This window comes from Hyperolius riggenbachi, chromosome 6 (genome assembly GCF_040937935.1).
Source record: "Hyperolius riggenbachi isolate aHypRig1 chromosome 6, aHypRig1.pri, whole genome shotgun sequence".
NCBI lineage: Eukaryota > Metazoa > Chordata > Amphibia > Anura > Hyperoliidae > Hyperolius > Hyperolius riggenbachi.
In genome coordinates, this window is record NC_090651.1 from 78,419,714 (window position 1) to 78,445,497 (window position 25,784).

Here is a 25,784-nt window from a genome sequence, read left to right on the forward strand (position 1 = left end):
TCCTATCCTTCTGCATGGTATAATGCGGTGCTGCGTAAACTCTTTTCCGCAATACAGATAAACATTTCTAATTTCTTTTTGCCACTTCTTGCCTTGCTGCCCTCCATATCAGTTTACTCATTCTGTATTGTGGTTGTGCTCCACAGCTCCTCCTTTGTCATGGAAATAAGATATGTCGGATCGCAGACAACAGAGTTGTTTCTGCCTGCAGCATGTAATGATGTTGAGCATTCCTAATGTCATGTCTCTTTCTGGACTTCTCACTCAAACAAGATAGGTCTAATTGGAAGAAACCAAGAGAGTCTCTCTGTCCTGCCTGCTGTTCATGATTATGTAGAACATTCACAATTTCATTTCTTCCCACAACTTTTTCCTGCCTAGGCATAAAGATCTGATTGCATTTTGGCTGTAAAGCCTCATACACACTAGGCACCGTTGTAGCTGTTGCTAGCACACAGGAGACGTGTGCGCAACAGCTCGGCGACAGCTCCGCCTGAGCGACAGCTGTCTACACGTCTCTGCCCGACAGGCAGAGACGCGGCGGAAGCTGTCGCCGAAAGTTTCGTCCCCCCGCCAAAAGCTCCCTTCTGGCTGTGGGTAGCTGTCGCTAGTCCGCACATACACACGCAGTACGCGTGGTGGACTAGCTACAGTTGCGGAGACAGAAGTTGCTGGCGATTGAACTTTTCAATCGCACGGCAACTGCTGTCTCCGGCGACAGTTCGGGGTGCGCGCCTCATACACACGGGGCAACTGTCGCCCAGACATGCGCGTGCCACGTGTTTGTGGCGACAGTTGTGCCCAGTGTGTATGAGCCTTAAAGAAAACCTGAACTGAAAATTAAGTCAAAATAACCATACACAAGTCATACTTACGTGCTGCGTACTCGTCAATCTCTTTCTCCTCTCCTGTGTCCTATTTGTCCACTGTGATCAATGGAATTCTCCGTCCTCTATTTTGAAAATGGCCATTACACCATAACAGTTTTCTGGTCAACACACAGTTAAACTGTAACATCGCCCACTTGAGCCATGGGGAAACATGGACACATCAGTTCTCCTCTCAGTTGTAACTGACAGCAACTCCTATATTTCAGTTCTGACAAAATGTTGTCAGAACTGGAAGGGATCATTGTCAGAAGAAAATGGTGAGCTTCTGAGAGGAACTGATGGCAAGGTAACTATGTAATGTTCATTTGAAGTTACCTCATGTGTTTGTTTTAAATAATTTTACGCAGTACAGGTTCCCTTTAAGGGCTGGTTCACACTGCAAGAGCTTTTTGACTGTCAGCCACGATCGGAGCTGGCAGGCTGAATTAAAGAAGAAGAAAAAAAAACTAGCAGGGGCGCAGCCTAGTCATGTAATTGTCCCTCTGGTTGGGTCACAATGTGATCCCATACATAGGCTGATGCCTATGTGTGGGAAGTGTAGTGTATGGATCGTAGTGTAGGACCAATTTAGGTGGGGGGGAGGGATACAAAAAAATGGGTGCTAAGTTGTGTGACCGAGCAATAAACTGTTAAAGCTGCGAAGTGCTGAATTGTAAAAAAAAAAATAGCCTGGTCACTAGGGGGTTATACACATCTGGTTTCAAGAGGTTAAAAAAGCTCTTGCAGTGTGAACCGGCCCATGTGCCAACGGGACAGGTCAGAGTACAGCCAACACTTTCAGTCCTTGCCAAACCGAAAGCTGCTAGGGATGTGCTCCAGACCCGCCACCGATGGAGCAAAATTTTTTGTCCTGCATTTTGGGTGAAAATAGTTGGATTGGGCAATGTTTGCGCTAGCGATTTCTAGCAGATTCGATCATCGTAATGAAATATGCCATATAATGAAGGGTAAAATTACCTAGTGTATGGCTGGCTTTAAGACAGATTTATATGCCCTGGTGGATGCTGTTGTGCGTAAAATGATGTGGCTTGAATAATAGTGATGTACCTCCAGAATGTTCCTTCTTGGCTATAGAATTGATAACTGACCTGCCAGTTATTTATTCCTTCTGTATACAGGTCCACATAAGAATGCTGCACTCTTTGAATAGCCATTTGCATTTGATATATTGTCTTTAGCAAGTTGTGTACAGATGTTGCACTAATTGTGATAGTTTTGGTTGAAATTTTACGGATGATTGAATAAACCTGTACTAGTGCTCAATTTTCATTTAGGGTCATCTCGGAAGATCATCTCCGGTAATCTGCTGTGTGTTCTTAGAATTGCAGATCAGTGTATAACGAGGGCTCTCATTCACTCACCATTGTCCTCATTCATGATGTTGGCGTAGCTGGGAGGCAGCGCACACTCTGTACCAGCATCCGTCACAGGAGACAATAAAAACATTGACGAGCTGTAGTACAAATGTTTCCTCCTCTGTGATATCTGCAGAAATTAGTATTCTGGCTGTACAGACAAGTCCATTATCTAATTGGCTTTTGTGTGGAGTCTGATTCTGGGTCATCATAAAACAAGCCGCTATTTAAACTGAAGAGGAGCAGCTGTTCCCGAGCGTTCCACGGCTAAGCCTGCTTTTGTTAAGGGTAATTATGACTAATTTTATATGATGATAGCTTAGGGCGTTTAGCACACCCCGATCAGCAGTGCTAAGAGGGGTATAGTCTGAGTCCTATTAGTAAGTGCTATTCGCTGTAACCTCTCCCATTTTGTGGTACACACGCCATATGACATTACAAACTCAATATCGTCATACGCTGCCTACATAGCTGACTCCTTTCCCCCCACTCACCAACTACGATCCTCCTCCCAACAGCCAAATGTTCAGTGAAATGCACAGCTATCCCCTCTCTATATTTAACCATCATCAAATCCATCAACTCTAAAGCCTTGTTAACATTATAGGCATTTTTGAAAAATTTTAAGCACTAGCGATTTTCAAAATCACCCTGAAAGCGTGTGTGCAATGATTCTCTATTAAGAGTTCTTATCAGAGCGGGTCATTTGCGATCCGCTTTGAAAAGCGGTGCTTGGGCCATTTTTGAGGTAATTTGCCTCAGTGGAAGGTATAGGAAAAACGCAAAACGCTCACAAAATCGCTTTGGCAAGCGATTACATGAGTTTTTTTTTAAAAAAACATAGTATTTTTTTTTTGGTATCAAGACGGAAGTGCTCTGCAGAAGCGCTTACAAAAACGTCCACAAAAACGTCCACAAAAACAAGCGAACGCGCAGAAAATCCCCGGAAAACTATTTATAAACTCGAGAAAATAGCCCACCGCAGACGGACACACAAGCCGAAGGCAATGTGAACAAGGCCTTAATCACATTGGATTTTTGCTTTTGTCTTTAATGGACTTACGAGGCCAAATTAGTCAAAGTTAATTACCTGTATAATCTTTTACTGCACGGAGGACGCCGTCCGCGCCCTCCGTGTCGATCCGCCGGGTCACCCCGCTCATTAGCCCCCCGGGCCGGCTCCCGACCCCACGGCCCGGGTCGGGCTCCCCTGCCTCTCCCAAAATAGCCGCTTCCTCTGGCCGCGGCTGCGCAGTCCGCATAGCCGCGAGTGCGGCTGCGCAGCTCTAGGGCCAACCTCCCCGATCCACGCTACACGCTAAACGTATATCTTTAACACAAGAACAAATGGTTTAAAATGACTGTAAAGCCCTAGGTCAGACCCAATGTATTTTACATTTGCGAATCTTTGTCACTCATCCACAATTTAGTCGCAACCTGAACACTCAGCTCTTCAGGCAAACATATCCATTGACAATGTATCTTCATACCTTGTCAATAAAATTCCTTTTAAACCTCCAGCAAGCAAAAAAATATACAAAATACTTTTGATAGTACTTTTTCTACAAAGTTTGGTATTTTTTCTTTAACTGTGAAAAACTGAAAAGTTATTTTAAACAGGGCTTGTCAGCCACAAAGTTGAATTCCATTTACCCATTGCTCTGTTTAATGTGCAGCCTGCAACCTTACCCTACATTGCAAGAACTCCAATCTATTCAGAAATGTTTCTGCTGTAATAAATCTGATCTCAGTCAGCTTGGCTCTGTGTGGACTATTGCTGATGAGAAGTTTCTCCTCTCCCACGTTCCTGCTCTTCACTGATTGGCCGAGGGCAGTTCAGTGAGCTGCTGAAATCTGATCTATGATGTGCTCACATGTGTTTACAAAGCCAGCTAGAGATGACAGTGCAGTTTCTAGGAGAAAAAAAAGGAATAAGGGAGTAAATTACATCAGGATTGGCTTCAGATGGAAAATGCCAGGAACAGAATTCTCTTTACCGCATACAATTCACTGAAATCAAAATGTGAACAGTACAATACTGTATATACTCTACTATTAGTCAAGAGATTTGGGTCTGACTCATTAAGCCAAAACATTGGGGTCATCTTGTACATGAATAATGCCTACATTCCTTAACTTATAGCTGGGGATCGGGGTGCCCCTCTCTCCTGTATGCTCCTGCAAGCCCCCTCCCTGGCTGCCCACACTTTCTCCCCCTCTCCTCCTTATCGTGACCTTGCCAGTATTTAACTCCCCATCCTCCCAGCCGCCTGCCTCTTTTCCCACTGTGTGCCATACATTTATGCAGAGTGTGAAAGCAGCGGAGTGGACAAATGTTACCTAGTCCACTGCTGGGCTCTGTGTCCTACAGTCTTCTCTTCCACATGCCGCTGAGCATGCAATAGCGTTACCACTGAGTCTGGCTCATGGTTTCACCTGCCTCCCAATATCACGTGATATCGGGAGCCAGACTCCTGATGGAAGAGGAGATGGAGTGTGCAATACTGATGAAATATTGAATGTATAGGATGAGGCAAATCAGCTGAAAGCTCTATTTAAATGGGACTAAAATTATATTGTGTATTTAGTCAAAATCGCACAAAAATGTTTAATCTTTTACTCTCCTTACACTAAGGACCCTTTCAGACGGACAGTTGGGGAACGGTGTAATAATCTGCAGACGGCTGTGTAGTCCTTTTGCATGTTTGCATATGAGAGAGACTGTGCGGCAGTTGGCAGGTGTTGGGCAAAGGCTTGACAAACTGCTGCTATAGGGTTTGGATAGCAATGTTTATTTTTATTCATTTTAGTCATTATGGATTTGTATTACATAGCGCTGACATCTTCTGCAACAGTACATAGTCATGTCTCTGACTCTCCTCCAGATGCCCTCACAATCGAATTCCTATCATATGTCCCTCACAGTCTAAGGCCAATTTTGAGGAAGTAATTTCACCTTTTTTGGGGGGGAAGGGAAGGAGGGGATGTAGAAGGAAACGAGTTCCCGGAGCAAACCCTTGGATGGGGAGAACATACAAACTGTGTGCAAATGGGGTCCTGGCTCAGATTCGAACCAGGGACCCAGTTGTGTAACGCCTTATATCCACTATACCATTGTGCTGCCCTAGCAGTAGAGTAAAGCACATGGGTCTTCATTTATGTTTGTACAGCTCTGGGTTCTATTGAAGACATTCAACAGATGATTGCCAGATGCTGTAAGCCAAGGATGCCTAACTCCAGTCCACAAGGGCACAGCTGAAATAAATAGATGGGACTAGATCAAGAAAGGTGTGCTTCATCAAGTAGAACACACGTTCTCAGTCCGTCCTAAACACTGGCATGGATATAGCCCTCAAGGACTGGAGTTGGACATCCCCAGATGAATGCAAGCTGTGTTATGTAGCTGATTTATAGGATACTGAGGGCTGGTTCAAACTGCAAGAAATGTTTCTAAGCACTTGTGATTTTAATAGCTCTTGCTAATGTAATGCTATGAGTTTGTTCTCACTTGAACAGTGTGATTTTCAAAAAAATCATCCATAGCAATGCGTTAGCAAGAGCTTTTCAAATCACTAGCACTAAAAAAAAAGCTCTAACAATGTGAACCAGACCTTATATTGATTTTGAAAAAAATAAAACGCTTGTCATGTGACTTTTTAGGTGGGGAGAGTAATTTTGCACCCGCAAATCAGGCTAACATGCCAAAATGTGTTAGCAAGGTCAAATGTTGGAGAAGTTTGCAAGAAGTATAGGCTGTGAGGCATATTTTTGGGAATCTGAGGCCATGCAGTTGTTTTGGAAGAAGACACCATGGAAAAAATCCTGATGTGTTTTTGGTGTTTGCAAGTGCGCTACTGTTCCACACCCATTATCTACAAGATAAAATGACTAGTTAATCATAATAGTAGAATTTAGAGACAGATTATGGTGTAAAAGTTCATAGGTTTCTAGTGCTCTCTCTGTTTCGTGAAAGTGGGCCCGAGCTCTTGCACAGAATGAAAAGTATTTATTGCACATATAGTTGCTGAAAAAAAATTGTGTGTGTTTGTTTAGGCAGACAAACCTGTTTAATTTAGTTCTTATCAGCAACTGTGAATAGACTCCAGGAGAGCTCTGCTGAGCAGTTCTCCTTACAGTAAACACTGGGGCTTAACTCTTGGTGTCTTTTGCTGGAGTTAAACCAAGTAACAGTTAGAGGAACTGTGGAGGAATTAATGTAATGAATACATTTTTTAACAACATTCATTTATAAATGATTTAGTCAGTGCTTGTCCATTGTAGAATCTATCCTAACCCCGAGATTCTGATGCTGAAACCAGGAAAATTACTGTAAAAGTGGGCATCCTGAGTAAATTAATTTTTTTGTAGAATTTCCATAAATTGTAATTAAGATCTTTTTTTCCTCATAGATGTTATCATGTTATGGTTACTTTTTTTTTAAAAGAGTGGACGCTCTCCGTTTAATTCCACATGTTGTAGCTGCTCAGTGCAAAGCTCTGACATGTTCCACAGAGTTCTGTAGTCCACCCTGATCTGCTGTTTTGGTCTTCCCCAAGGAGTCGACTGTATAAATATGCCTAATCCATTGACTTATTATTTTTGCCATTTTTATTTGTATCATTGTTTTTGCCTTAATTTGTTTTTGACATATTATACAGTGCTGTACATAAACCTTGAACCATTTACATCACGTGACCCAGAAGAGCTTGCAATCTTACGTCTCCACCCTAGTCACACCTACTACTTTTACTGTCATTCTCTTGTATTGCAGTGACATATTCCACAGCAGTGTGCAGAAACTTGTGACATTCTTACCCAGCAAAGCTTACATTCTAGTCCCCACCATGTAATTTCTATGATTATTATCGGTACTATAGTTTAACTGCTTCTCTGAGATGAATCCTGCGATGAACTTAGAATGCGTTGGTGCTTTAAAGGGAACCTAAACTGAAAAGGATATGGATTTTTTCTTTTAAAATACCAGTTGCCTGACTCTTCAGCTGATCCTGCATCTCTGATACGTTTAGCTACAGCCCCTCAACAAGCATGCAGATCAGGTGCTCTGACTGAAGTCAGACTGGATTAGCTGCATGCTTGTTTCAGTTGTGCGCTTCAGCCACTACTGCAGTAAAGAGATCAGCAGGACTGACAAGCAACTGGTATTGTTTAAAAGGAAACCTCCATATTCCTTTCAGTTAAGGATCCCTTTAAAGAACAAGTGAAATGAGAGGGATATGGAGGCTTCTATGTTTATTTCCTTTTAAACAATGCCAGTTACCTGGCTGCCCTGCTGATCCTCTGCCTCTAATACTTTTAGCCATAGATCCTGAACAAAAATGCAGCTGATCAGGTGTTTCTGACATTGACCGATCTGACAAGATTAGCCGTATGCTTGTTTCTGGTGTTATTCAGACACTACTGTGGCCAATAGATCAGCAGGGCTGCCAGTCAACTGGTATTGATTAACCACTTAAGTACCAGCGGTCTCTGCCCCCTTAAGGACCAGAGGCCGCTGGTACACTGCAACCGCCGCATGCCGGGATCCTCAGGACATCCACTCTGCCCTCTCTGCGTCATGTAAGCACAATCTAAGCCTATGGGAGTTGCTTACATTGATAGAAACGGCCAGGAGCCGATGAAATCGGCTCCTGACCGGCTCACAGGGCTCTGCCGTCATAGAGACAGGCAGAGCAAGTGAGCTGCGATGAGACTCGGTGGAGATTCAGATCGGCGGGAGTGTCAAACGACGGATGTGCGCTGCGGTGGTGATTAAAATCTACGCCCTGCCAGCCAGGTAACCACCATAACAGGGCGTAGATTTCAATCACCTTGGTCCTTAACCTCCTTGGCGGTAACCCCGAATGTAGTTCGGGGTAAGCCGCCGGAGGGTGCCGCTCAGGCCCTACTGGGCCGATTTGTTTAATTTTTTTTTTTGCTGGACGCAGCTAGCACTTTGATAGCTGCGCCAGCACACTGATCGCCGCCGCCCCACGCACGATCGCCGTTATCCGTCGCGCCGCACGACCCCCCCCCCAGACCCCGTGCGCTGCCTGGCCAATCAGTGCCAGGCAGCGCCGAGGGGTGGCCCGGGACTCCCAATGGCATCCCGACGTCAGTGACGTCATCCCGCCCCGTCGCCATGGCGACGGGCGGAAGCCCTCCAGGAAATCCCGTTCTTTGAACTGGATTTCCTGATCGGAGATCGCCGAAGGCGATCGAAGAGGGCGGGGGGATGCCGCTGAGCAGCGGCTATCATGTAGCGAGCCCTGAGCTCGCTACATGATATAGGAAAACATTTTTTTTTTTTTTTAAAACTGCTGCGCTCCCTCCTGGCGGATTTTTCTATACCGCCAGGAGGGTTAAGTAGTTAAAAGGAAATAATTGTGGCAGCTTCCATATCCCTCTCGCTTCAGTTGTCCTTTAATATTCACAAACCAGTTTTTTACGTGAAGATCTTTCTTCGGTCTCCCCTTCCCCCAAACACACACACCACCACAGCAGGCATTTTACATGGCGTATTGGCTATTTTTACATCTTTTAATGCTTAATCCTTTGTGTTCTGGAGAAGGTCCAGGTTGGCCATGCATGGCGGTTACTGATCAACCTTCCCCCGGGTCTTATTTAGTGTGTCTGCTCCCTATGAAGCGTTAGGACCATTTTTTGTTGGCTTTATAGGCTTCTCTCCATCATGTTCCATGTCTTTGGCAGAAAGGTAATTTGTATGATACCTTTATGGTAATATCTTTATCCGGTCTCTGAGGGAAAGTAGCTGTGCATGGCAACCTGCTGAAGACACAACTGTAAAGACAGAAGACTGGTTGTCACAGTCAGTCTCCTTGCATAGCACTCTTTGTACTTGTTGCGCTGTCTTGCTGTGTGGGGAGCCTTCTCTCTCTTCTCTCCTCTCTTCCACCCCTGCATCTCCGCCTTCTGCACATTAATAGTCATTTCTTATAAGCTGACGGCTTTCCTGTTGCACATGAGATGATGTATCTCAGTGTTAGGAATAATTGTTCATAGTGGTAAGCGATCTGGTTCCAGGCTGTCGGTGATGTCATTGTGGAGCTCTGTCTCTTTAAATTAGCGTAATGTTGTCACTGAGCTGTGCTATGTAAATGAACTGCTTGCAGCGGACTCTTTCCTAGTGATGTCAGGCTATATTGTGACTCTGTGGACTTTTCTGTTTCTTCCTCTCTGTGCTCAGATGGCTGGCTGTTGCTTTCTGGAATGCTGACTATTGACAAGCGGGAGCCTGTGCCGGTGACTGATACTTGTCATAGTTCCCCCTAGCTTGCTGCAATCAGCTGTCTGTCAGAGGGGGAGTAGAACTAATAACGGCATGTGATGAATGAGTGGCCCCACCCACCCCAGAGCCTTTGCGGTGGGCTCCTGCTCACAGCCCCCTCCAAGCAGTTTGTGTGATAACAGCCAGCAGCACTTCCTCTGTTCACTGGCAGAATGGAGCTGCTCTCTGCTGTTCTGCAAGGGCTCCGCACACACTCTATCTTGTGACTGCCAACATCAGCTGCTGGGAGAGGAAGCCACAATGAGGATCCATTAGTATCTGAACCCCAGATCTAGCAGTAATTGGAGTGTGTGGAGGCTGAAGATGGACGACTCCAGCATTTTACGGCGGAGAGGGCTGCAGGTATGTGGAGTTCTTTCCACAATTACTGGGGGGCTGGGAATGATGAGACTAACTTAAAAAGGTATACATTAGCTGCTGCGGTACCTCTTTATTAAACGAGTATTATTTATTGGAAAGTGGGAGTATTTCCTGTTCTATGTGTGCACTTGTTGCTGTGGAGTTATTAGCTGTGCGTCTGTGGCTTGGCCTTGGTGTCTCTTTCTGACTGATGTGTGAATGGTTTCTGCCCTATTCTCTGTTTGTAGTTTGCAGAGAGACTGATACATTTGTGTGAGAATGTATTGCTTTGTATAGGCTTTGCATTCAGGCAGTTTGCACATTCTGGTTTACTAGGATGTGAGAATGAACTTTGCTTTTTATTCTGTCTCTTGGTCTGCCATTTGTTTGCCTATCACTGGGAAAGCGTAGGTATAAATAGTCCAGTCTATGAAAATAGGACATTTTTCTCGTACATTAGGTTTGAAAATGAATAAAGCAGCATAGATGCTTAGATCAGTAAGCATAATACTCTTTAAGGGCTCGTATCCACTACGTGTGAATCTTCGCATTGAAAATGTAACCAATGAATATCAATGGAGTCCATTCTATTGAATGCGAATTTTCGCATGCGGCACAATGCAGAAAAAATATGGATGGCATGCTGCAGATTCCTTCAACACACTTCAGTTTCTCATGTAATGATAGACGCATATGCAAATTTCAATTAAAATTTTCATCAAAATGCAAAAAATTTGCACGTGGGAAAAACGTATGCGAAATGTAATAGCCTAGTGGAAATTAACCCTAATGCATTACTTTCTTGTATAAGGTTCCAATATATTGCACATTTCTGGCTGACACATTTCATAGTGGGTTACAGAGGATTTCAGACAGTTCATATCGATAAATGTATTCCTTTTGGGTTCATAGTTTAAAGTTCCCACCACGTTTTAGGGCTGGTTTCCATATTGTACTTTTAGCTGCGCTTATGGAAACGTGATCGCAAGGACATCAGAGAGTGCATTGACTGCACTGTCTGATGTTTCCGTACATGCACTGCCATTCACCACTGAATTGCAGCGCATGGTTGCACGCATTTTGGGGCGCTTGCGCCTACGATCCCATTCATTATAATGAATGGGATCTCAAGTGCAGACCCTGGGGGAATGGCGTACAACGCAGAGCTGTGCTGACGCATGGCCGCCTGTATAGCAGATGGAAACTAGCCCTTTCCTGCAAATTTCGGAAAATCTAACTATACTACCTGGTTTTGGGGCTGTGGAGACAACCAGAGTACTCAGAGTAAACCCATGCAAACATGGGGAGCGCATACAAATTCCAAATAGTGTTTTTAGCTGGAATACGCACAGTTATTTGTGTTTGAGGGAACACCAGTGTGCTCAAATGACTCCTCTCCAGGAATTTATTTTATTTGTATGGGTGAAGTCAAAAAGTAGGTGTGACCGAGAGGGGCAATGCCACATGTAACATTTATTATACCAGTTCCTGTGCCCCCGTGTGTGGGGCAAATATTTCCTATACTCCTCAATATTTTTCTTTTCTCTAGATTTTGACTGCTTGTGATGTGGGGGTTGCATTGTGAGTGAAGTGGTCAGGAAATCAGCTGGGTGGCAATAAAAGGGCTGGGAAGAAGCTGCTTTGATAACCTGCTTCTTGGTTCACATAGTGCCCAGCACAAGTATTATTATTCCAAACTGTCTAAGCCCTATGTCTGACTGCGTTTTGTTTTTTTACATTTTACTAGATGACATCAGAGACCAGGTAATATTTTCACTGAGCGCGGTATCCGTGCAGTCTGCAGAGCTGTGAGCTCATCGGTGCCGCTCCTTACCTCATCACTTTAGCCCATTCTAAGTGACATTTTAGAAATAAATGTAAAGGCTAATCATTAATCTTGTCCTGTGCAGATTGTAAAGGTAATCGATTGGACTTGCATGAGATTGAGGGGTTTGGAGCAGAGCAGCCACTGTTGCATTTTTCTTTCTCCTGTCTTTGAGTTGGCCATTACTTCCCCCATAAAATTGATGGTTGTCAGTTTTGAGGGTTTAGTTTAAGATTGTGAACAATCAGATGTACTCATGTTTACGGGGTGTGTATATTTGTCATATGTCCCTCTAATCTGCCAGCAGAGGGAATAGGTATGGGTGTGCAAGGAAAATTGTGCTTTATATTTCCTTTTCATAAATGATTCAGCGCCTTACCTCGTGTATCCACAGAAAGCTGTCAGAGGTTCTTCTTTCTCTATTTCCAGGTCTTACTGAAATGAAGTTTGGATTTTACTCAGCAGAATCCCTTGTCTCCTTGTTCACAGATGAAGTGTATGTTTTTTTTATTCAGCAGGCTGGTTGCAGATTCATTGTATGCTGAGCGTTTTTAAGAATAAATACATTGTATTATTTTCCGGTTCAAAGAGTTCACTTCCTGACTTGCGTCAGGAAGTCAGGAAGTGAATTTAAAAACCGCACTAGAAAAGTGCTTTTGCTAAAATCGCAGCGCGCAGTGGAGCGCCGGGAGGGGGAAAAAAAACCCCACCGCTGCACAAAATCGCAAAACGCTTGCATTTGCGATTACGATTTTAGATGTGAACGAGGCCTAAAAGAAGCCTATGTGAGGAGAGAAAGGAATAGCAAATGAGGCAATGAATGTCGGATGCAGATGTGAATATATATCGGCAAATCGGACATGTTATATAGGCTTGTCTGAAGAGGTGCGTTTTTAAAGGTGCTTTTGAAGCAGAACAGGCTCCTAGCATTCAGACAAGGTGTGGAAGGGAGTTTGATAGGAGAAGTGAAATTTGTGAGAAGTCCTGGAAGCAAATGAGTGGATGGGACCATGCTACAGTACAGAAGGGTTTCATGGGATGATGGAAGGCAGAAGTAGCGAGATGAGCATTTAGGGTGACAATAAAGACCTTGCCCAGAAGCTGGAAATATGTTGAGATGCATTTGCTGAGCATGGTGGAGTTAATTGTAATAAATTACTTTTCCTATGGTGGAGTAGGAAATTAAATCAGAGAATTAGGCATGTTTTTGGCTTTTTATGTAAATAAATAAATTAAAAAAATAAATAAGAAAGCATATTAGAAGTGAATGAATCCTTATGTGGCCAGTAATCTTTTCTGGCATGTGAGCAGAACCAGGCTGATCTGGGTGTTCATAAAGTAAATTGCAGCTGACACGGGGCAAACAGGCTTACATCAGCCTACTAAACACTGCAGTTCTGCATTGTGTCCACCATTTATTATGCTGCTGGAAGGTTTGAAGCGTCTGTCCTCAGTAATCTCCCATCACTTTGCAAAATGCTGAGTCTGCTCTACTTTTTAATGGTTCTCATTGTAACCTCTGTATACTCTGCTCTGCAACTTCTGGTAAAATGGGAACTGGCACACAATACTTGCTTAACCTGGCATCATATTAACCTCTTAGTGGGAACTGTGCATAGGAAACACTCTTATGTGACTGGCATCTATACACAAGTCAAGACAAATTAAAACTGTGACAAGACATCCATTTACCCATCAGTACTAATAATTCTCAGCCGAATTGGTAAGATGTGTATCCATGGGTATAATATAGAAGGCCTGGACCTTCGCATATCACTAAAACACTGGAATAATTCAGTACTGTATTTTTCATTAGCTTGGCTAGGTAACACTGATCATGAACTGCTCTCCTAAAGCTACAAACACACGTTTCAGGTGATAGTTTGTTTATGAATCATAAGTGCTGTACAGGCATGCTGCTTGGCCCTCTGCTCTATGTCGGGGAGGGAGGAGGATGAGCAGGAGGCGGCCTGCAATGCACCCTTTAGAACAATAGTAAAAAAAATCTAGTGCAATGGGTATGAGTATAGCAGTGGCATTGGTAATCACCTGCATTCAACATTTTTCGTTTGAGACCATCTCAAATGATCGTCTGTATAAAGTGTGTTTTTAGTTTAATTACATTTTCCCTGACATTTCACCTTCAGGTGATAAGAGAAGATCTATTTTGTATGCATGGGATCTTTTATGAACTTCCTAGTGTAATTGTGAGCAATCCCTGAAATCCACCAATGACGGCTCAGAACTGCGTGTTCTGAGCTGCCCAAACACATGTCATCTGTGTGGGGTTTTACCTCGGCCTCCATGGATAACCATATTATTTGAAAAGCTTGAGACACTGGGGCGATGGTCACTTTGTCTCTGCTTGCAGGCCACGCCCACACTCTCCTTTAGAATTACCTAATATGTAAGTTGAGGGGAAACAACATTTTGTTTAACTTAACGGCCTCTGATGAAGCATACCTTAGGCAGTGTTCTCCCCAGGCTCTTTTAGCCGGGTGCTCCACCCGGCTAGATTTGGTGACCACCCGGCTGTCATCGGCTCACCTCCTCACCTCCTCCTATGCTGTAAGCAGAGTTGCCCTGCATTTTCATCTCGACCCACCCGGCTACTTTATCATGCCACCCGGCTACTATTTCATGCAACCCGGCTGGAAAAAAATTCTGGGGAGAACACTGCCTTAGGGTCATTGTCAAGCCAGGAAATGTTTATACTAGTTTAAATAAAGTGATATACAATATATTGGGTTAGAATAGATTTGTGAATTTAAAGGGAACTTGAATTGAGGAAACTCAATACAGGTTTTGTGCTTGCCTAAGTGGAGGGGAGGCTCTGCATACCATAGGGCCATCCTGGTCCTCAGATTATCCCGTCATTCCTGCGCCTTCCACGGTTGAAGCCATTTGACCTGCCAGGTGGAATAGCTCTCTAGTACTGCTCAGGCAGCCTTTGGAACTACATGTATCCCGGAATAGTTCTTAAGATGACTGCATCTGTAATGTGCACATGTGAGTCTGGGCTTTCACATGCACAGTATTAATATGCTCATCTTTGGAACTACTCATGCATGTGAGGAGTTTCGAAAACTACCTGAGGAGTACTGAAGAACTTCCAGGGCGAATAACTTCAGTCAAGGGATGCGCAGAAACAGCAGGGTGGATGGGTTACAGTATTTAATTTATTGCCCGCTGTTGTCTTCCTCACTGGGCAGCAAAATATTTACATAGCTCACTTGAAGAAATTAGTTCTGGAAGGTCTTCAATAGTGTCTTGGGTAACATTACAAAGTCCATGTAAAAGATTACTACCTTCACTTAGTCCAGTTTACAAATCATGAGGCACAGACTCTACTAACTCCTGAGTTGTGTAATGATTATTGTACTGCTTGTAAGGGAGATCAGTGTGGTGGTATTTTTTGAGAGAGGCTGTAAATTTACTCTAGGGCAGGCTTTCTCAACCAGGGTTCCCTGGAACACTAGGGTTCCTTGGCATTCTGCTCATCCTGGGTGAAGTATAATAGAGCACATTAGAATAGAGGATACTGTAAAAATGGGCACTAAATTGGGGGTCAGAATAATAATGAGCACATTAATAAACCCACTAGGATAGGGAGACCGTAAAATGAGTGGCACTGTAATAGAGGGTAGTGAAATAAACAGCCCCACCTACTTTTAAAGACCATACCTCCTACAAAATAAATGCAGGGGGTTCCTTGAAATCAGAACATTGTTTGCAGGGGTTCTTGAGATCCCAAAGTTATTTGCAGGGTTCAAAGGCTAAGAAAGGCTGCTCTAGGTTGTCAGTGAATAGAGTATAGAGGAAGTATCGGTGCAGTTTTACCTCGTGTTATCTTTTCTTGCATTGGTGTTAATGTGGTGTTATTGGAAGGGTATCATTTAATCATTTTGCCCTACTGTGGGGAATTCATGCTATAGCAATATCAGTGGCAATGGTTTGTTGTGGAAAATGTATTACCGTATATACTCGCATATACGCGACCCCCCCCCCCCCCCCAACTTTTACCTGTAAAAACAGGGAAAAATGATTGACTCCCATATAAGCCGGGGGTCCCCCCAGTGTGTCCTAGTATAGCTAGTATAGTGCCCCAGTATAGCTAGGATAGTGCCCAGTATGGCTAGGATAGTGCCCAGTATAGCTAGTAAAGTGCCCAGTATTGGTAGGTAGATCCACAGTATAGCTAGTATAGTGCCCAGTATAGCTAGTATAGTGCCCAGTATAGCTAGTATAGTGCCCAGTATAGCTAGTATAGTGCCCAGTATAGCTAGTATAGTGCCCAGTATAGCTAGTATAGTGCCCAGTATAGCTAGTAAAGTGCCCAGTATTGGTAGGTAGATCCACAGTATAGCTAGTATAGTGCCCAGTATAGCTAGTATAGTGCCCAGTATAGCTAGTATAGTGCCCAGTATAGTTAGTATAGTGCCCCAGTATAGCTAGTATAGTGCCCCAGTATAGCTAGTATAGTGCCCCAGTATAGCTAGTAAAGTGGCCAGTATTGGTAGGTAGTGCTCCAGTATAGCTAGTATAGTGCCCAGTATAGATAGGTAGTGGCCAGTATAGTGCCCAGTATAGGTAGGTAGTGGCCAGTATAGTGCCCAGTATAGGTAGGTAGTGGCCAGTATAGTGCCCAGTATAGGTAGGTAGTGGCCAGTATAGCGCTCCCCCCACGGAAGCTGGTGTTATTACCTGCTTTAGGCAGCAGCTGCTGTCTAATCCATGGTTCCCATCTCGTGTTGCGTATAAGTGATCACAGCAGCGCGCCCGGCGCTGCTGCTGCGACGATGCAGGGGTCAGGAAAGAGTGGTTCCCCTGGTAACGGCGATACACATCGCCACTACAGGGAGCCGCGCTCTTTCCTGCCCCCTGCATCGTCACTTATACGCAACATGAGATGGGAACCACGGATTAGGAAGCGGTTACTGCCTACAGCAGGAAATAGCAGCAGCGGGGGGGGGAGGGGGGAGGGTATGGATCACCAGTAAATACTCGCATACAAGCCGACCCCCCAACTTTTTGGCTTGTATGCGAGTATATACGGTACTAAGTTTACAATTTGTAATAAAAATTATATTGGCCTTCTGGGTGAGAATAGTTTTTTTTGTAAGTGTACAGCTGTAGGGCCTGTGCAGTAACTAGCTATCCAGGTAGTAGACTGTGGTTTTGTGTGTGGGAAAATCTCCAGAAATGGCTAGTGATACCTTGTAAAAATGATTTACCTGTGCAATGTTAGTTTGTAGGATGTTGGTGGAAGAAATGAATGAATGATTGACTCCAGCAATGGGATACTGGTGGGATCTTAGAGTGTTTTTATTTATTTTTTGGTATTATTAGACATCCGTAAACTGCCAAGGTGAATTTCCCCTGCACTGGGGGAATGGTGGAATTTCATTGGAGCTGGTTTCTTAGAGGACAATGTAGAAGGATCTCCGAGAGCGAGAGAGAGATTTCACTCTCCATACTTGTGGAAAATTATCTTTTTTCCCTCAGAGATGTGTTTATCACTCCGGGAACTGTTCTCGTTCTATGTCTGAAATGTGCAGAATGTGAAGGCGTTGTGTGAAAATCTGTCATGGAGCAGAAAACAAGAGATATGAATAGACCCAGCACAGTATACAAGGTATACACAGTGGCATCTGTCTGGAGGAGATGATGGTAAATGTACAGAAATCGCTATGGGGGCTACCATTTTTGTCAGCTGTGGCCAGAAAACGGTCAACTTTCCAGGCTCACATAGGCAATATACAGAGATTCCCAGCTGAAAGAATTGAGTGCTCTGTGATAATATAAAATATATATTACAAAACAAATTGTGTGGGCATAGATACATAAGACATTTAAAACTCTGTACAATCAGGACATCCAGCAATAAAAGTACATAGTTGACATTTGGTTTTAGACCTCAATACTGTTACAGGTTCATATGATAAATTACAGTAGAATAAGAAACATTCGGAGGAGGTCCCTGCTCTTGCGAGCTTACTATCTGGTGGGTAGTGGGGTGGAGACATTAGGGAAGGAGACACGTGTTAAAGCAAATGAGGCAGTGAACCTGCAATGCCACCTATAGCAAATTATAGGCTTGTCTGAATAGGTGTGTTTTTAGAGGACGTTTGAAGTTTTCCAATCTCAGAGCATGAAAGATAGACTGGGAGAGAGGGTTCCATAGGAGAGGTGATGCTTGTGAGAAGTCCTGGATGCAGGAGAGAAGGTGGGTGACTAAGCTACAGAACGATGTTCTCCAGGGAGAAGAGAAGGTTACAGGTGGGATGGTATCTGGAGATAAGCATGTCCTGTGGATTTCTATATGCAGACCGAGGCGCCAAAGAATACAATTTTACTAAAATGTACCCTCGTTTTGAATATATACAACCGTGTGCTTGGAGGAGGGAAGTCCACCTCTGCCTCCTCTCATTTTAACATTTTTAGTAAATGTTATTTTTGGCGCCTCTGTCTGCATATACAGTTCCTGTGTCCACCCTTGGTGGAGGGGGGTATTTCCGATCTACAGAGAGCGACTTCTGAGTGGGGACAGTTCTAATCTCCCCACCTGCTGATATAGTGGTTACCTGGATGGTAACCGTAACCCTTGTTTGTGAGTATATCTGCATACTTACCTTACATATCCATTCTACCAGTACATACTACACTATATTGGGCTCTCTGTGTCTCCATCTTTATGTCCTGCAAATGTCTGACAGTATGGGCTGTGGGTCACTTATCATTGCTCCTCCAATGAGCTAGGACTACCATGATTTTCACCTCCATCCTGATCAGATGTGAATGTGACCATGTTCCAGGAGCCTCTAGTAGCCCTTTGCATCTAGTCATTAAATAAATCCTATTTGACTAATAATCATAATTCACAACAATAAATGGTAGGTATTTTAAATTACAGATTTACAGATTTCCTCCTCCTGTACTATCTCAAAACTGCTTTGATTAAAACAAAAACAAAAAAATTCATAATAAAAAAAATGGGCGCTCCCAAACAGCCTCTATATTTCCTGTAGCTGGGAAGCGCAGATGCATTGACAGCAGTCTCTGTAATAACTGTGACAAAATTGAGCCATTTCAGAATGTTTTGTTTACATTTAAAGTAATTTCAGGCTGCTGCAGAAGGAAACAAGCTGAACTAATGTCAAATACTTCACATTATTTGTAAAATGAATCAATAATAAGGCCCCCAGTATGAAAACACAACATTTGGTTGCTTATTGGGCAATAAAACTCATACACACCTCATAATTTGTATGTAACATTTGCAGGAAGCCTCACCATTGCCATTACTCCTGTTCAGTGTTTGCGTGCGTCTTTTCTATGGGTGTAATATGATCTGTGTCTTATTGTCATCATTGTGTCCATCCAATAACCTGAGCCTTTCATAGCAATCAGACAGGACTTGTTAAGCTGCACAACGAGCTAGGACTCGGTTAAAGGTTACAGGTACAGCGTCATCAGGAATCTCTAGTTCAGTAGTTTGTGTTTAAAGTGAACTACCACTAATATACAAATCAGTGCAACTTGTGCCAGAGTCACCAAAACACATTACACTGACTAAAATCCCTCTTTCCTGTCATGAGTGTAAAATGCCTCTTGGCTCTGTCCTCTATTTAGACGCAGTAGGAAGTCATGTGAAACAGTTTGGACGCACTTTGATTTTATGGATGGATTACAAATTGAGACCTATTTATAAATATCTCCCGTTGCATTTGTGGCTTTTCTTGCACGTGTTTTTTTTTTTTTTTTTTTTTTTTTTTTTTTTTGTATGTTACATTTATAAAATTACAAAATTTCATTTTGCAGAGTTTTTAAAAGACATTTTTTCTTTGAATGTTTTTGGTAGTATTAGCGGGTTGCTCATAAGTCTGGAGTTCGCAAATCCGGGACTAACTGTATATGGTTACCTTTAAGGTGGCCACTAACCATTCAATTTGCTGTACAATCATTTACAAACTATTCTCCATATGAACAATTGGAAATGATCTTTTGGGACCACTAATGGACAAAAAGTTTCCTAAAACAGTCCGATCAAATAAATTAAATCGATAAAGACAAAAGAAATACAGAGAGCCCAATATAGTGTAGTATGCAAAACAAGGGGTTGGAAATGAAAAGTATATAATGTATATACTCACAAACGTGGGTTACCGCCTAGGTAACCACTGCATAAGCAGGTGAGGAGATTAGATAATATTGATAATGTAAGAGTGAACAGAGGCGCCAGCAGGATAAAAGGTTCTAAAAGGCTTAAAATTCCTCAGGAGGTGGTGGTGGACTTGCCTCCCCGAAGCAGACAAGATACCATCAGTTTTATGACAACAGGTTTATTAATATACTCCAAAACAGTGCAACGCGTTTCACGGGTATGTTCCCGCTTCCTCACACAATAAACAGATGAGAGGCGCTATTCGTGACCTTGAGACTATACTGTGTACTCCTATCTGTTTATTGCTTGAGGAAGCGGGATCATACCCGTGAAACGCGGTGCACTGTTTGTTTTGGAGTATATTAATAAACCTGTTGTCATAAAACTGACGGTATCTTGTCTGCTTCGGGGAGGCGAGTCCACCACCACCTCCTGAGGAATTTTAAGCCTTTTAGAACCTTTTATCCTGCTGGCGCCTCTGTTCACTCTTACATTATCAATATCCACCCCTGGTGGAGGGGTTGATCCCCATTTTTCCTTATCTACAGAGAGCGACTTTTAATCCAGAGTGAGGACAGGTCTAATCTCCTCATCTGCCTATACAGTGGTTACCTAGGCGGTAACCCACGTTTGTGAGTATATACATAAAAATCGGTTCGGATCAGTTTCTTTAATCTGATCGGATTGGTTAGGAGAGTTTTGTCCATTAGCGGTCCCAAATGGTCATTTCCGATCGCTCATATGAAGAATGGTTTGTATATGGTCGTTTGGCAAGCTGTAGCATTAGTGGCCACCTTTAGGCTCAACTGTAGCAGAGGAACCTATCTGGCCACCTCCAGGAACTCTTATAGGCCCATCACAGACTGAATACGGGATAATGGGTCTGGTGATTTGTATAACAGAGAGTGTGTGCAGCATGTAAGAAGGGATTGTGCTGATGAGGTTTTCTGAAGTTCTTCTTGCCCTGTTAGCTGTGCATTTGCTGAGATCTGTGCTGCTTTTGTTAGTGTTCGGAAGTTCAGTGTTAGTTTATCATAATTTCCTTCTGGATTCTGCAGAGTCTTTCATCAATATTTACTAAATGGCTTGTCTGTTTGTGTCATGGTTTCCTTATACAAAAAGCCATATGGATTCTCCTGAATCCTGGGTGTTAACAATACAAGTATTGAATGTTTTCCATGATGTAATGGGTAACAGCACAGAAAGACAATGGTGCACATATTCCAATCTGCTATTGCTGCACATCTGTCAGTGGCTGTAGCTTCACTCTTCTGTACTGATTAAAGGGGAACTTCAGACATCTTAAAAAAAAAAAATTTAAATAAATTCCCATATTGGAAAAAGAGAATGTATCAGATTTTTTTTTTTATCTGCATCCCTATTGGTGACCTGGTCACCAGTATAGGAAATAACAAGACATAGAACAAAACATTTATGTAGCGCTTTTTTCCTTGTGGATTAAAAGCACCAGGGCTGCCCTCTTAAGTGTTCAGTTTATGCAGTACAATTTGATTATGAGATATAATAGCTTATTCAGTAATAGAGCTGTCAGGAAACATGGACTGGGTGCGGCTGCCAGCAGCAGCCTTTGGTCTGGTAAATCTCCATGTATGTGTCTTGGTGACCATTCTCCTGTATGCATTATCAATTGATCAAGTGTTCTGACCGAAGCTTTTCTTTCACTTAAAGGACAATTGAAGCGAGAAGAACATGGAGGCTGCCATATTTTTTTTTTTAAATACCAGTTTGCTGGCAGCCCTGGTGATCTATGTGGCTGCAGTAGTGGCTGAATCACAGCAGAAACAAGCATGCAGCTAATCTTGTCAGATCTGACAATAATGTCAAACACCTGATATGCTGCATGCTTGGTCAGGGTCTATGGCTAAAAGTATTAGAGGCAGAGGATCGGCAGGACAGCCAGGCAACTGGTATTGCTTAAAAGGAAATAAATATGCCAGCCTCCATATCCCTCTTGCTACAGTTGTCCTTTAATATGTAGGGAGATTGATCAACTGAAAGCTGGACAACAACTTGTGCTGCTGGCTAATGACATGTTCCAAGTTCAATGCCTGGGTTAGCAAACGTCTACGTTAAACCCAAACTGGGAGAATTATGGAGGCTGCGATTTTGGGAAAGAGTCTGAAAAATCTGCATGCCTGTGCAGCCAGTGATGTCACGGTACCTTATCTACATAAGCTAGTGACACAGAAAGCACTGATGCTGCTGAATAAGGATAATAGTAATGCATGTAGCTAGTAGTCAGCTGTTTACCACCGCGTTTCTCGCTAGGCAGGTTTACTTTATAGTTTATTTCTGGCCTTTTACAGAAGGTTTAGAATTTTCCAGGTTCTGAGCTCGAGATTTTTTTTCCTTTTTTCGTAACCTGGCTGACACAGCAGGAAGTGTTGGGAATCTCTAGGTTTTGTACTTTTTATCATCTTTCTCCAGAGTGATTTTCATATGTTCAAACAATGACTGTTTGGACAGTTCTAGCACTGATGATTGCAACAAAAGGTAAAAATCTGAATGTTTCATCATAGTTGGTCACACAAATGGGGTAACCTTTTTTGAGGAAAGACATTGAACAGAGGTTTACAAGAAAATGTGTAGATCAGTTTGCTGCAATTATGTTGCTACCGGCTTCTGAAAGAAAAATCATATAATGCTGGCAGGGCTGTGGAGTCCGAGTTGGAACAGTTTTGGGTACCTGGAGTTAGAGTCGGTGGTTTCATAAACTGAGGAGTTGGGAGTTGGATGCTTTTTGTACAAAATCCACAGCCCTGGTAAGTATTAGACTAAGGAGTCGGAGTCTAAGCCATTTTGGGTTCCTGGAGTTTGGGTCGGTGGTTTCATAAACTGAGGAGTTGGGAGTTGGATGCTTTTTGTACAAAATCCACAGCCCTGGTAAGTATTAGACTAAGGAGTCGGAGTCTAAGCCATTTTGGGTTCCTGGAGTTTGGGTCGGTGGTTTCATAAACTGAGGAGTCGTATGATTTTTGTACCGACTCCACAGCCCTGATTGCTGGTTTCCAGACTGTAATGCTGTTCCTTAGACTATAGTACAGGGGGGTGTCTAACCTTTTGGGGTCTCTGATCCATATTGGATGAAGGGTTGTCTTGGACTGCACATTATATACTACGCTAACAAAAGCTTCATAGTCTGGTAATTCTAAAATGTTTTAAACAGTTTTAGGGGTTTTGAGTTGAGCTGCATTCACTGGCCGCAGGTTGAACACCCCTGCTAAAGAGTTAATCTCTCAATAGCAGAGGGAGGGGGTGGACTTGGTCAGTTGATCATCTCTGTGATGCTGAAAGCAACTCCCACTCTCCTGCAAAGTTCTACAGAATTCCTTTAATATATTATCTGCACAGACCTTTGTGGGTTTGTAATAAATGCAATTTTACTATTTATTTGTTTTCAGGTAAGTGATGAAGAAAGTGGTTTAGGCAGACAGTTGGCATCACAACTGGCAGCATTTTTATGAGGAGATTAAAGCTTGTTATTAGGCAAAGTTAGAGTTTCAGGTTCTGTTCATAGGACACTATCTGCATTAAGTTTTTATGTTCTTCCTGCATTTTTGTGTTTTGTTTTTTTTTTACTTGGCTTTTTTTCCCCTCACATGCAAAAATATGCTGGCATGTTAATTGGCTTCCTTGTGGTTGGCCCTAAGTTATGGTACAGATGTTAGACAATGACTATGCTAGGAATATTAGATTGTAAGCTCCTCTGAGCAACAGTCATTCAGTGTACTCTGCAAAGCACTGTGGAAAATAACAGCATAGAACTAGTAGAAAAAAAAAGCCCAACAGGCGCTAGGCAACTGGCTCCGTGGACCCCACACGCCCGGGACCTTTTGCTGCATTCCTAGTATAAGATGCTAGTTGAAGTCTACTCTGTAATCTCTTCAGCTTGATTTGTTTCAGCAAATAGCATTGATATGACCAGAGGACATTAGTTACAACCTCTCATCTTGCTGGATGAGGTCAGTGAGGAAATTGTGAAGCTTCGGTAATCCACCTCATCTATTGGAGGATTGATTCCAGAACAAGCACCCATTCATGTGAGCCGCTAGCGATTGACTCTGGATGGCTCGGCTATTGTGAACACAGCATGAATCAGCATTACGCAGCTATCAGCTGATCCGGGTAAAGCTGCCTCTTGCTTGGTACCGGTGTCAGGGCGACATAAATGTGGGATCCAATCTGTCTGTTCCTCCGCAAATTCTGATTCTGAATGACGCGAATGAGGCATTATAAATAGACGCTCCAACTGTTCATGTTGAGATTCCCCAACACTCAAAGCTGTTTCTGCCTCTTTGTTTATGATCCTCAATAAAGCAACAGCAGATAAACCCATATTACACTGGCTGTTGGACCACTGTGCTGTATATTCGTCACAGACAGTGGGATGTTTTGATGTTCTACTTTCTACACTCTGCTGTCTTATTGTTGTGCTGACCCCCATATACATCAGTCTGTCATGGGCAGTTTCTGTGGCAATCCCTTACTTGACATTATATGCTATGTATAGTCTTTTCAATCAGTCAGTGATAACTCCCACCGGCTTAATCTGGAGGGGGTGTACGCACCGTCATCAATGTCTGCTTCCTTGATGTAGGTGGGTTGTACCTGTTCTGGGAACCAGCACCAAAATAAGCCACTTTGCGCAAAGTCCTGGAGAGGAAAGAGATGACAGATTTGGGTCGGAAGGAAGATGCAATAGAATTTGCACACGTTTTGCTGCATCCGCTCAGGAATCGCAGAATGTTCATATTCCATATGTGCGTTTATCCCTGCATTTAATAATCGAATGACCACCTGCTTTATTTCCCACACATTGCACCCAGTTCCAATTACTTGTTCTGCCACAAAATACAAAATTGTGTATAAGTGCAAAAATACCTCCCTCTCATAGAAAAAAGCAATTTTAGGGCACGCAAACCTGAAAATTGCACATGAAAACTGTGTGCTAACAGATCCCCTTTCTGTTATTGTGAATAGGACAGAAAAGCAATTGCATCAAAAACTGTGCCTGCAGTTTGGTTGCAATTTGATAAAAATCTTCTCACACTGATGGGACCATCAACACTGGCTGCTGTTCTTGCATTTTCTTAATTGCTTGCAATCCAAAAATGGTGAGAATAAGGCCTTGCCAATTCTACAGCCTATTTTTTCAACTTTGAAAATGTAAAGAAAAAAAAATATTATTCTTTGATTTTTTTATTTATTGAGCCAACAGGTAGGTGTGTTTGTGTATTTGGTTTTACATGGGAGGTTATGAAAGCCAGTTCATGGTCTGCACATAGATGACACTTCAGCTGGATTCCTCCGTTTTCATACATAAAACATGTCTCTGTTGGGAGTCCGAGTTCTTCAGATGCCTTGTTTCATTGGCAGGTTGCTTTGGCAGCCGCTTTTGCCTTGTCCAATCTGTGCTCCAGTCTTTGACGTGACTTTAGTGAGACCAGGCCCTCACTGCGGAGAACTTTCTTTAGGTCTGCGTGTGGTGCTGTCTCCCTCAGGCTTTCACATTAAACTTTATTGATGTTAAAGATTAACTTAACTTCCCATGTGCCCTTTCGCTGTCCTTTGGATGCTGGGCTCTGTAAATACTGCCTGGGTGATCTCTACACAGATGACAAGTGCGCTTTAATAATTGGCGATTTTCTTGTGTTGCCGCTGCACCATCTGCTGTAACGAGACGGAGAATTAATAAGTGCTCCTCACTCCGTGCCGCAAGGCAAATGATATTACAGATGGCTCCATATTTGTGCCAGCATTGTGGACATATTTCCTATTGCCCCGAGCGGCTGTGAGAAGCACCCTGCGGTGCCTGCAAGCCCCACCATTCTCGCTAGAAAGCTGCACTCTAGGAGCGAAATGTGAAATAGAGTTCAGGAGGAGT

The 25,784-nt window shown here is 43.1% G+C and overlaps 1 protein-coding gene and 1 long non-coding RNA gene across 16 annotated transcripts in view; one reads left to right on the top strand and one right to left on the bottom strand.

Annotated features, from left to right (window-relative positions):
• Positions 1-25,784, top strand: part of MAST2 (microtubule associated serine/threonine kinase 2) — a 292,830-nt gene that overhangs the window by 90,372 nt on the left and 176,674 nt on the right. The window contains exon 1 of one of the 15 annotated variants that reach the window (XM_068239570.1): positions 9,648-9,893. The exons of 13 other annotated variants lie outside the window; for them this stretch is intronic. In XM_068239570.1, the coding sequence (XP_068095671.1) occupies positions 9,855-9,893 (39 nt within the window). In that variant the 5' untranslated portion in view covers positions 9,648-9,854. Of the gene's footprint in view, positions 1-9,647; positions 9,894-25,784 lie in introns of those variants that run through there. One more of the 15 variants, XM_068239572.1, reaches the window with a different exon arrangement.
• On the bottom strand, positions 17,017-19,137 carry LOC137520949 (uncharacterized). The gene is made up of 2 exons (XR_011021974.1): positions 18,972-19,137; positions 17,017-17,297 (listed from the first exon to the last, which is right to left on the bottom strand). It is a non-coding gene; the product is annotated as an uncharacterized lncRNA (long non-coding RNA).